The sequence below is a fragment of the Mandrillus leucophaeus genome, unplaced genomic scaffold (assembly GCF_000951045.1).
Source record: "Mandrillus leucophaeus isolate KB7577 unplaced genomic scaffold, Mleu.le_1.0 Scaffold435, whole genome shotgun sequence".
In the NCBI taxonomy this organism is placed as follows: domain Eukaryota; kingdom Metazoa; phylum Chordata; class Mammalia; order Primates; family Cercopithecidae; genus Mandrillus; species Mandrillus leucophaeus.
The window spans coordinates 558,146-570,498 of record NW_012104643.1 but is presented as its reverse complement, the minus strand read 5'-3'; the positions used below and the strand labels follow the sequence as shown (position 1 = coordinate 570,498).

Genomic DNA, 12,353 nt, shown 5'->3' with positions numbered 1-12,353 from the left:
GGGTGGATCACGAGGTCAGGAGATCGAGACCATCCTGGCTAACACGGTGAAACCCCGTCTCTACTAAAAAATACAAAAAACTAGCCGGGCAAGGTGGCGGGCGCCTGTAGTCCCAGCTACTCCAGAGGCTGAGGCAGGAGAATGGCGTGAAGCCAGGAGGCGGAGCTTGCAATGAGCTGAGATCCGGCCACTGAACTCCAGACCGGGCGACAGAGCAAGACTCCGTCTCAAAAAAAGAAAATGTCAAGTCCGGGTGCAGTGTGGCTCACACCTGTAATCCCAGCACTTTGGGAGACCGAGGCGGGTGGATCACGAGGTCAGGAGATGGAGACCATCCTGGCTAACATGGTGAAACACTGTCTCTATAAAAATACAAAAAATTAGCCCGGCAAGGTGGCAGGCGCCTGTAGTCCCAGCTACTCGAGGGGGGGGTGAGGCAGGAGAATGGCGTGAACCCAGGAGGCAGAGCTTGCAGTGAGCTGAGATCGCGCCACTGCACTCCAGCCTGGGCGACAGAGCGAGACTCTGTCTCAAAGAAAATGTCTACTCGAATGACTGATGTAGTCCCCCCACCGCTCGCCCTGCACCACGGCTCCTGAGCCTGGCTGGGGTACAGCTACTACAACACGGCACTCTCCCCAGAAACCTGCTATGCCTGTGACCTTGGCAAGGAAAACGTGAAAGCTATAAGAAAGAAATGGCTCTGATTGGTCTTCTTCCTGTATTTCTCGGTGAGCAAAGTGCTAACAGATTTTGCCAAATCCAATGAAGAACTTGTAAGAAACTGCAGGTCTGTATATGTAACTTCCATGAGGAGAGAGTCATTCCCCACGGGACTCCTGAATGTTCAGGGTGTGTTCCCCCAGGGAACACGCATCTAGAACGCCCCTGTGACAGGCTGACAGACACTCACGGGCACTGAGCTCAGCCTCTCACTTAGGATGTCCTCCCCCTGCACTGAGACTGCAAGAGGCCTCTTGAGCACACTCAGGCACGCGACACGGGGCCCCACCCCTGTGGCAGCAGCTGGCGCCGCGGCGACCTCAGTGTCTCCTCAGTGGCCTCCAGCCCTTGGCCTGGCCCCCCAACCCTTCTCTCCATGGTGTCTGCTGTCCTCGTCCACTCCAACCTGTCTGCTCCATCAGGTCACCCTCAGGCTACAAGACCCAAGGCTCAGCATGGTGCCCATGCAGCACTCAGGCCACATCACCACCCTCCCCACCATGCCCAAGGTCTGGGTGCACGCCTGACCGCCGACCTTCTGACCCTCACCCACCTGGTCCTGCGCACGCCTCCTGCCCCACTCCACAAGACCTCCCTGAAGGACACATGGGGGAGCTCACTCACTCTAGTGAGCAAATGACACCTTTCTTGGGGGCTCATGATTTGAGACCAGAGAAGCCAAGCCTCAGGCCTTCACTGTCAGAGGTGGAAGGCGCTCGACAAAAGCCATGGCCACACAAAAGACAGCCTGCCGGGGGCGTGGGCACACAAGCTGGGAGAGGTAAGATGGGAAAGTGCTGGTCAGCAGGGAGCCCACCCTGGGGTTGGCTGTGGCACCCCTTCAGGAAGAGTTTCTGTTGCCTTTAACCAAGAATATGCTGACTCAAGCACCTGGTGAAATACAGCCACATGCATAAAAATACGAAAAGCAAACCAAGTAGCTGGGGTCACAGAATCATACAGCATCCAAGGAGAGGTGCCCTCGTGGCCACCTGAGGCAAGGCCCTGACACCCTGAAAAGCACTCAGGGTGACCCTACGGCCGCATGGCCGCAGAAACTTCCCTCCAAGGCAGGAGCAATGACAGCAGCCCCGGCCAGTCCCACGGAGCGTGCCCAGATCCTGTCTGCAGAAGGCCCAGGGGAAAGCAGGCAGCCCCGGCCTCTCAGCAGCCCAGTGCCCGGCTGCCATGTGGAGCAGGAGCCCAGGGCCTGCCTCCCTGACCAGGCCCTGCCGACTCACGGCTCCCACACAGCTGCTTCACCCGCACACTCTCGGACGCCCAAGGCCCCAGCACGCCCACTCCGGGTACAGGCCTGGGGCTGTGAGAGGACACTTCCTCTTTCTGAGCTTCAGCCTCCTTGACTGCAAAGCTGGAAAATCCCACGACCTCCCAGGGTCCACAGGATGGTGGACGACAGCCTCCAGCAGCGCCGTCTGAAAGGCTCCCCCGCCAGGATGGGGCTCACGGCAACACGGGAAAGTGTTCTCGGCCCTCGATCCTGGGTCCTTGTGAACGCGTGACCGGCCCACACGCCTCCCCACACAGCAGGAAATGTTTCCACTCCTGCCAACTCTGACCCTCTTACTCATACAGCAGAGTTCAGGCAGGACAAGCCCACTCTGCCCACATCCACCCCTGCTGGATGCGGTGGACGGCTCTGTGACCCCCAAGCCCCTGGGGCTCACACGCTGGCGCAGCCCCTCCCCCACACCTGCCTCTCACGGCACCTGAATACACATCACCAAATCGCTGCAAACCTCCACCCCGGTCTATGCCTATACCATGGGGATGACCGCTGTGCCTGGCCCGTGGAGTAGGCATGTGGATTAGTGAGACTGCACATGGGAGCCTAGATGAGAGCACAGGCAGCCGGGATGCCAGGCAGGAGCTTCCCATACTAGACAGGTGTTTCCAGGAAACACGTGTCTCAGTTGTGGGTGTCTGCAGAGCCTCCGTGCTACAAGGGCTTCAGCCAGTGCCTGGCCACAGGATGAGCAGAGGTGGAGTCTTACTCATCCAGCCCCAGGAAGGGCCGCCATGGCCTCGGCACTCACAGCCACAGCAGCCCCTGCGAGAGCCTCTCCTGGGCATCCCGAGAAGGCGCACCATGGTGTCTTCACAACGGCCATCCCAAAGGTCACCTGGGGAGTGGGGAGAACCGAAGCCAAGGGTGCTTACCAAGTGCTGGTCATTGAGCAGGTGCACCACTCGGGACGTCCAGTCGCCCATGGGGACAAGATCAGGGGACGTCCTGTACAGGCGCAGCAAGCACAGGGCCGCGCTCTGCTTCACGCTGTCCATGGTGTCTCTGAAAGACAGACGTCAGAGTCACTCCCAACGGGCTGAGCACAGCACAGAGCTGCACGGAGCACCCCCCAGAGCCAGCAGGAGATGCGGGGGTGGGGCTGGCACAGGGGCCAGGACAGCACTCAGGACCGCCTGCCAAGGGCCACCCAGGGGGCAGCAGCAGCGTTCTCAGCACACATGGGCCCTGCTCCAAAGGTCTCCCTGCCAACCTTCTCACCACCAAAACCACCAGCCGACCACATGCAGCTCATGTTGCTCATTCGTTGTTTGAACAATAGCTCTCTTGTTATTGTTACAACTTAATCCACAATCACAACAGAAACGTGTGGAGGGCCCTGCACCGCCATGGAGCTCCACATCTGCTTGGTGATCTTCCCCTGCCCCACACCCACCCTCACCCCACCACGCCCCACCCTGAACAGTGGGCTGGGCCGCCCGTGCCCTCAGCCCCGGAGCAAAGGGTTTCGGGTCCCTGCAGACACGGTGGGAAGGGAGCCGGCCATGGGCTCTCCTGCTCTGCTGCCAACACACTTGTTCAGGCCACAGCCGTGTTCCATGCTCTGCTTATCCCCCTTCGCCCTCCCGCCGCCAGACTCTGCTAAGCAGCTGGGAAGGCAACAGGGAGCCTGGGGTGGATGCTGTGGAGACACAGCTGAAAAAGGGCCAGTCTCTTCTCCAAGCACTTAACAGAATCAGATGGATCCACTGCTCCACATGAAAGAAAAGTGTGTAGAGATAACCTGTACCATTTACCTTCTGGCTTTTTTATTCCTAAATCTCCCCCATACTATTCCAAAGAAAAATTACTTTGAGTAAAAAACTCCCCTTCTGGGTGCAAACAGCCCCTGAAAGGAGAAGTAGGCATTGTGTCCCTCTTCCGGCTCACCCCATCCTCACAAGATCAGCCCAGAGCAGGAACCGCACACACACCCTGCTGTGCGTCCACGTGGATGTGTGGTCGAGGCCACGTCAGGGGTGTGTACCAGGCGCCAGCAGGGCTGTCCTTGCCACGCAGCCTCAGGACCCCATGACTCGGCCCCTAGCAGTCCTTCAACAGAGAGGAACCAACCAGGTTCCACGCTTGTGGCTACGAATGCCGACACAGGAGGGCGCCCAGCACGCCATGCTCCTCAGAGCAGGAGGATCCGCAAGGGCTGGCGTCGGCTCACACAAGGGGGACGGGGGCCCCACCACTACTCTCCGGTGTCGGCTCACACAAGGGGGACGGGGGCCCCACCACTACTCTCCGGTGTCGGCTCACACGAGGGAGACCGAGGACCCCACCACTACTCTCCAGTGTTGGCTCACACGAGGGAAACCAAGGACCCCACGGCTACTCTGCACCTCCATGGTGGTTCTCTTTCCATCAACTCCATCCATCCCAGCAGAGACACCACCCCCATTCTTCTGCCTTGGCCGCTGCCCCCCATCCCTACCTCTGGCCCTAGGAATGACCTGACCTCCTCAGCACCCACTCTGTCCTTCCATTTCTAGGTGACACACATACCAGGAGTCCTCCAACCACAGCACCTCCTTCCTGAGCATGGTTTTTTTTGTTTTTGTTTTTGTTTTTGAGACAGAATCTCACTCTTTCACCAGGCTGGAATACAGCAGAGCACTCTCGGCTCACTGCAACCTTCGCCTCCCAGGTTCAAGCGATTCTCCTGCACTTAGCCTCCCAAATAGCTGGGATTACAGGAGGGTGCCACCACGCCCAGCTAATTTTTATATTTTTAGTAGAGATACGGTTTCACCATGTTGGCCAAGATGGTCTCGAACTCCTGACCTCAGGTGATCTGCCCGTCTCGGCCTCACAAAGTGCTAGGATTACAGGCGTGAGCCACCACGCCCAGGTTTTTCTTTTTTTTTTTTTTCTTTTGAGACAGAGTCTTATTCTGTTGCCCAGGCTGGCGTGCAGTGGCGCGATCTCAGCTCATTGCAGCCTCCGCCTCCTAGGTTCAAGCAATTCTCCTGCCTCAGCCTTCTGAGTAGCTGGGACTACAAGAGAGCACCACCACGCCCGGCTAATTTTTGTAGTTTTAGTAGAGACGGGGTTTCACCATGTTGCCCAGGCTGGTCTCAAAACTCCTGACCTCAGGACCACCCACCTCGGCCTTCCGAAGTGCTGGGATGACAGGCGTGAGCCACCACGCCCAGCCTGAGAGGTTACTTTGAGTCATCCACTACTTAGATGGACTTCAACAACTGGCCCTTTTCTTCAAGGAAGGTACCATGGGTACCATGTTACCTGAGCTCTCTGAGGTAGGAGAACCCTGCCTGTGACCTTCATCCCCATGGGCCCACTCAGGCACCACAACATGGGCCACCTGCTCCCTTCCGGCTGCAGACGCAATGCACTGGCCCCTGGAGACCCCTCCTCCCCCTGGCTCCTCTCTCCTCTGTTCCTGGCTCCTGCAGCAGGTGCTCAGTTCAGGAAATGCCCCACTTCATCAATCTGCACGCGCTTCAGGGGCGGCCCTGTCTTGCATTCCACTCACGCACAGACACCCACCAAGCACCTACTAGGGACCTGGCACTGTTCAAGATGCTGGGTATACAGCGGCCACCGCAGTGGACAAAAACCTCAGAGCCCAGGAAGGAAAAAACAGGCAACAACCCTGGGGGCAGGAGGAGAGGGAAGGCCGGGGGGCCGTGGCCCTGGGGCAGAATCCACTGGACCTTCTGGCTGACTCCGATCCCCAGTCCACCCTCCGTCTCCTACACCAGCGTCCTCTGGTTATTCAAGCCGCCTTCCTTCCATCTTGGACACCCTGTTTTCAGGGCACCCGCCACGTGCTCTGCCACCTGTGACTGAATGGCCTGAGGAGCAACGGTGCCTTCAGGCCCTGCACCTGCTCCCCCGGTTCTCCGGTTCTGCTCCTGTCCATCCTACTGCGGGGTTACCCATCTCTGAGCTCTTGTGCTTCTGAATAGCTGTCTTCTCGGGACTGTGCTGCGGTCTCCCTGCCAGGCGGGCTCCTCCTTGCCTCACGGCTGACAAGAGGCTGCCTCATTGTCTATTGTGGGACATCCTCCTTGCTTTGCAGCTGACAGAAGGCTGCTTCATTCTCTGTTAGGGGGCGTCCTGTGTGGTGTGGGGTGCAGCACCCTGGTCTCTACCCCCTCTAACAACCAAAAATGCCCCAAGACATGGCCCAGTGCCCTCACAAAGCCAATGTGGCCCAGCTAAGATGCCGGGTCTAGGCCTGTTTCTCTCATGCCTTCCCACCACCTTCTCTCCGGTTCTCACTGTGTAGTCTGCGTGGATGTCCACCCAATCTCCTGTGGTCTGAGGCCCAGCTCAGCTGGGTGGCACCATGTGGGCAGGGCGTCAGTTTCCCAACTCCACAGGGTATCCTGGAACACGCTGGTGGGGGCCCTGCCTGTGGCACAGATACCCCAGGGCTGCTTTAAGCTCTTCCAGAGCTGGTGACTCAGCCCCACAAGGCTTCTCTCCAAATTAACGAGGGACGGAAAAGAGGGCCAAGGGCACCTCGGTGTGGTGCTCAGCTTCTCCGCATGAAGCCCTTTGGAAAGGGCGCGAGGAGGAACTGCCCCGAGATGCGTCGTTCTACCCGGTGACCTGTGGGGCTGAAGCCTCTCCTTGGTTTGGCCAGCAGGGTTTGGGCATTCTTCTTTGATTTGTTTTGAATCTCAGTGGCACTGGAGAGGGAAAATCTGACTGCACTTTACTTGAAATCTAAACTTGTAATTCTCTTTTTGTTTTGGAGACAGGATCTCGCTCTGTTGCCCAGGCTGGAGAGCAGTGGCATGAACACAGCTCACTGTAGCCTTGACCTCCTGGGCTCAAGCAATCCTCCTGCCTCAGCCTACCAAGTAGCTGGGACGACAGGAGCACACCACCACACCCGGCTAATTTTTTTAAACTGTTTGTAGGGATGGGATCTCCCTATGCTGTCCAGGCTGGTCTTGAACTCCTGGGCTCAAGTGATTCTTCCACCTTGGCCTCCCACAGTGCTGGGATTAGAGGCATGAGCCACCACGCCCAGCCTAAACTTGTAATTCTGGATCCGATCTCAGGCTACATCTCATCTCCCGTAAGACGGGGAGAGTAAAACATTTCCTAGGCTAAGCAGCTCCACATTTGATGCATTGGGCATGAAAGCAGCACATCTTCGGCAGGAGCTCGGCACATACCCGGCTACAAGGACCTTAGGGATCTCCCCGGCAAAGGCCTCGGCCATCTCCCGGCTGCCCACGCTGGCGATGCAGTGCAGGGCCAGGCCCATGAAGGTGGGGTTGCGGCTGGCCAGGTCATTCTTGATGGCGTTGTTGATCAGGCGGATCAGCTCACTGTTCGAGTTCACCAACACAGAGATGAAAAGGTAGCCCTGCATTCCAAAAGACAGGAGAAGAGAAACCTCGTGACAATCCAACTCTGCCTGTGGCCCCGAGTCACCCAACAAGCAGTGACACACAGACGCAGAAGCAGCCCCAGCACCACCCATGCACCCAGGGCACTGCTGTGGGAGCTGCGGCTCTCAGGACTCGGCAAATGTCTGTTCCGGTGGAACCGGGATGCCTCCGCTACGATGCTCTCATGCCGCAGCGTTCCTGTGGGGCACATCTGACTAGGATGCCATGAGCCAGACGCCAACAGGAACCGGACCCCCCAGTCCCACTCACTCCACTGTGGGCCACGCGTCTGAGTGTTCCGGGCATCACACTATCCTCGACTTAAGATAGGAAGGAACCTTCACTGATAGGCTGATTTTAGCTACAGTGATTTCCAGAAACCCAGCTGCCTGTTCCCTCCCACTCTTTAATCTGCCTGTGTCACAGCCTCACACCGCCCCGACCCCGCACCCCCACCGACCCAGGGCAAACCTCAGTCCTGTGTCACTGTCACTTCTTCCCAGCCATCCTCACAGGTCACACCCTCCCCACCCAGGGGGAAACAGTGGTTTTCTCCAGACCCAATCCATCACTGACCACCCAGGTTAAAGATGTGCCCAGCCTCCCACAGCTCCCAGGAAGATGCCACCAGGGAGCTCCCGACCTTCCAAACACTACTGCCCCTTCAGCCCTGCTCTCACAGCCCAGGCCACTGCCAGGCACCACCTGCTCTGCTCGCCCTGCTCCTCCCGCCCTCACCCCCCAGTTAACTTCCCCTCCCTCCAGCCTCAGCTCAACACACCCACCCCCACTCCCTCTCTCAAATCCTTTCAAATTCTATGTCTGTGGAGCCATGTGACACTCATCTCCCCCAGGACAAGGGCAGGGCCCAAGTTCTGGTCCCTGTGCCTCTGTCCTCGAGGCTAATCCCCGATGTCCCCCAACACTACTTGGTGCACCACAGGCACTCCACAAATGCTCGTTGAATAAATACCAAAACTTATCAAAACCCCTGAGACATCTAGAGTCTATCTTAATTTCTCTAAGTTTAATTTTTTGACAAATGGAAGAAAATGTTACTTTATACCACCAGGGAAAACACAAAAATAATGTGACTACAAGAGACTACACAGTTCAACTTGCAGAGCCCATGAAGGTTTCAAAAGCAGAGTGACAGGACACCGTGCATCAGCCTGGCAAGGGCTGGGGAGATGGTGGACCGAGCACCCTCCACGGAGTGACAGGACACTGTGCGTGGCTGGGGAGATGGTGGGCCGAGCACCCTCCACGGAGTGACAGGACACTGTGCATGGCTGGGGAGATGGTGGGCCGAGCACCCTCCGCACCAAGACCCAGCCATGTGCATCCAGTGCCTACTGCAGAAACAAAGTGGTCCAAGGGGCCACGGGACAGGTCTACTCAGGACAGTGTGTCAACAAGGCACTGTGGCAGGCAGACACCCCTCCTCTGGAGGCCGACCTCATGGGCACAGGGCACCAACCACATCAAACGCTGGGTCACGTGCACCGCTCTCCAGACCAACCAGGAAGTCTTGGAACTCGCCGGAAGGGAGGTTTCCAAGAAAGGAGGAAGAGAAGGCATGGCCACCTCATCAGGAGAACAGCATGCAGGAGGAGGAACGCTGTGAGGGCATGGGGCTTCCGGAAGAGCACCCAGATGAGGCGGGAAGGGGCCCTCGAGGTGTCAGCAGCAGGTGCTAACACGGACTGGACATGCACCTCCATCTGCAGCAGACCCACGTGGCTCATGCCAGCTGTGGGTAGGGAAGGAAGCGGCGACCCCACGCGGGCACGGGGCCTCAGTCCTGCCAGGCACAGGCCGTCCTCCACCGCCTCCATCTGCAGCGATACTCACGATCTGCTTTTCCGTGTATCTGTTTGAACTCAGCAGGTTCACAGCCTCCATGTGTCCAAAGTCAATGTCATGACCAAGGAGAAAGATGAAGAGCAACTTGCAGACGTACTTTTTTTTACTATAGCCATCAAGAGCCTTGTCACCTACAGAAAAGGTGGGGAAGAGGTTTTATTCCAGGTGGGCAGAGGCAGGGGAGAGGGGAGAGCAGAGGGCAGTGCAGCAGTACAGCAGGCAGAACGGACAGGCCTCCAGCAGAGGGGTGGCCAGGTCCAGGAAGGTGAAGCTGCAGACACCGCTGAGCATGGACAACCCTTCTAACCTCCTGGTACTCATCAGAATCCAAGTTTTTTATTTCCCTTTCAAAAACCGGCACCAGAACACCTGGCAACAAGAGTTCTGCCCTCCCAGGACAACCCTGGGCAGGTGCAGCCCAGCTGGCCCTCACAGGGCCTCACTCCGACCAGCCAAAATCCCACAGAGGGCCCTGCTGTGATGGAACTTGCAAACCCTGCCTTCAACCATCAAGCTTGTCTTTAAAATCAGTTTATTTATTTGGGCAGATGAACACAGTCTAAATTATCTGCCAGTTCACAGCCATTCTAGGGCGAATCAGCTAGTCATGAAAACAAGGCCCACACGCGATGGCCCCTAGGGCTTCTGTTTCTCTGCCTCATCCCAGTTCGCCTGAGTCCCTCACAAGGGATCACGGTCGAGCAGGTTCAAAACATGTAACTGGCCGGGCGCGGTGGCTCACGCCCGTAATCCCAGCACTTTGGGAAGCCAAGGCGGGTGGATCACTAGGTCAGGAAATCGAGACCACGGTGAAACCCCGTCTCTACTAAAAATACAAAAAATTAGCCGGGCGCGGTGGCGGGCACCTGTAGTCCCAGCTACTCAGGAGGCTGAGACAGGAGAATGGCGTGAACCTGGGAGGCGGAGCTTGCCGTGAGTTGAGATCGCGCCACTGCACTCCAGCCTGGGCGACAGAGCGAGACTCCGTCTCAAAGAAAAAACAAAAACAAAAACACGTAACTAGCAGAATATAAAATTCCAAAATATAAAACTGACCCTTAAAGGGCCGTTCTGGGCCGGGCACGGTGGCTCACACCTGTAATCCCAGCACTTTGGGAGGCCAAGGTGGGCAGATAACCTGAGGTCAGGAGTTCGAGACCAGCCTCAACATGGAGAAACCCCATCCCTAGTAAAAATACAAAATTAGCCGGGCATGGTGGTGCATGCCTGTAATCCCAGATACTCGGGAGGCTGAGGCAGGAGAACTGCTTGAACCTGGGAGGCGAGGGTTGCAGTGAGCCGAGATCACACCATTGTACTCCAGCCTGGGCAACAAGAGCGAAACTCCGTCTCAAAAAAAAAAGAAAAAGAACATTCTGCATTCCTATCCCACCTGAGAGGTAAGGGAGTGCCCCTCGGAGCCAGCCTCCAGCAGGCTGTGGAGGCGAGCGGGAAAGGTGGCCTTGAGGCCAGGTCTCACGGAGACTCTGCTGCCACAGCGTGAAGGAATACAGACTGGGAAGACAGCCCAGCCACACCAGCTGCTCTGGCCCCCTTCTTGTGAAGGGCTGGGGCGCTTACACCTCCATGGACAACCTCTCAGGCTGTGTAGAATACAGACCAGCCACTTTCCTGGGGAACGGTGCATCGCCCATCAGCCAGTCAGCTGGACGCTGGACTCTGAGGAGCTCATGAGAAGCCTGTTCCTTGTCAGTAGCAAATTAACATCATTTAACAGACCAGACGATATAAATAAAAGCAGACCCAACCCGGTTCCAGCCTCTCGTCCATGAAGTTCGTTCCTCCCTCCCCTGCCCTGACCCACTTACCTGCTTGCTGTGCCCAAGGGGTCCCAGCAGACACGTTCTCCGTGCCCTGTTTGTGCAGGAGAGCACACACAGCTGAGCACGGGCTTCGCAGCAGAGGTCCTCCACTGGGAAGCCCCAGCACCGTGTCTCCTACCCAGCCCAGATTCCATCACCCGCTGGAAGCCGCCTTGGACAACCACAGCCAAAAATACTGCTTGACCTCCTCCTCCCTACGGAGACTTCCCTGTTACTCACTCAAAGCACCTCTCAAAGGAAAAAATAACTGACGGGGAGGACCAACAGCCCGACTGGGCTGAGTTTTGTGGGACGGGGACGGAGACAGGGACAGAGGTGGAGACAGGCTCTCTCCCAGAAGAGCTGACCAGGATCTGCTCCTGCAGGACCCCAGACAAAGAGCTGCCCTAGAGCTCCCAGGTGCTGGGAAACTTAGGCCCATCTTTACAAGCTGAGCCCACTGGACAGTGAGGGCGATGCAGGATCACCTCTGGGTCCCCCAGGGATGTCGGAGAGCACTCTCCTGGGCACACCACCCGATGCATAAGCATCGTGAGGAGGGGCGACGGAAGTCACCAGCGCGAGGAGAAAGCCACAGTGCTCAGTCCCGCTGCTCACGTGGCAGCACGTGGACTCCTGGCTTAACCCAGGGCCACAGGAAACAAACAGCAATGCTCACTCCACACCCTCACCCATCTCGGTGGAGCAGGTGAGCCCGCCAGCTCCCCTGACAGGTGCCTACTGTGAAGTTTATCCCTCCTGAAAGGACCCAGACTGATACAGTCTTCAAAATGCTAGTTTCAGTACTGGGCTAGAATTACTTTTTTATTCTAGCAATTGTAAAATGTTGAGTTGAACTTCAATATTCTGAGCTATCAAAGGAGGAGGATAACAGTAATACCTGTCTCCTTGGTTTGTGCAGAGCAGAGAGAATGGCTGGGAAACCTCATCCTAAACCATAAAACGATCACGATTAAGTTTGGGCTCCAGTCTGAAAGATGCAGCCACTTGCTTGTCTTGTGGTCTCAGACATATCCCTTAACCTCTCTGAGTCCAACTTCCTCGGCAGGTTATTATAAAAATGAAACAGCACAGCAGACACAGAGCGTCAGGGGTCTGGGGCAACATAAGGTCACAACACAGGCTCAGAAGCACCATCTTTCACAGATGATAAAATGTGACAAAATGTCTACCTCAGAATGACTGAAACCTGCCTCTTGTTTTGTTTTTTGGTTTTTTTTTTTTTTTTTTTTT

At 56.8% G+C, this 12,353-nt stretch overlaps 1 protein-coding gene across 1 annotated transcript in view; it reads right to left on the bottom strand.

The window, feature by feature from the left end:
- The window catches only part of AP2A2 (adaptor-related protein complex 2, alpha 2 subunit), a 92,615-nt gene that overhangs the window by 33,349 nt on the left and 46,913 nt on the right, over nt 1-12,353 (bottom strand). Inside the window, exons 3-5 of the mRNA XM_011993856.1 lie at nt 9,265-9,407; nt 7,192-7,385; nt 2,905-3,034 (exon numbers count right to left, since the gene is read on the bottom strand). Of these exons, the coding sequence (XP_011849246.1) occupies nt 2,905-3,034; nt 7,192-7,385; nt 9,265-9,407 (467 nt within the window). The remainder of the gene's footprint in view (nt 1-2,904; nt 3,035-7,191; nt 7,386-9,264; nt 9,408-12,353) is intronic.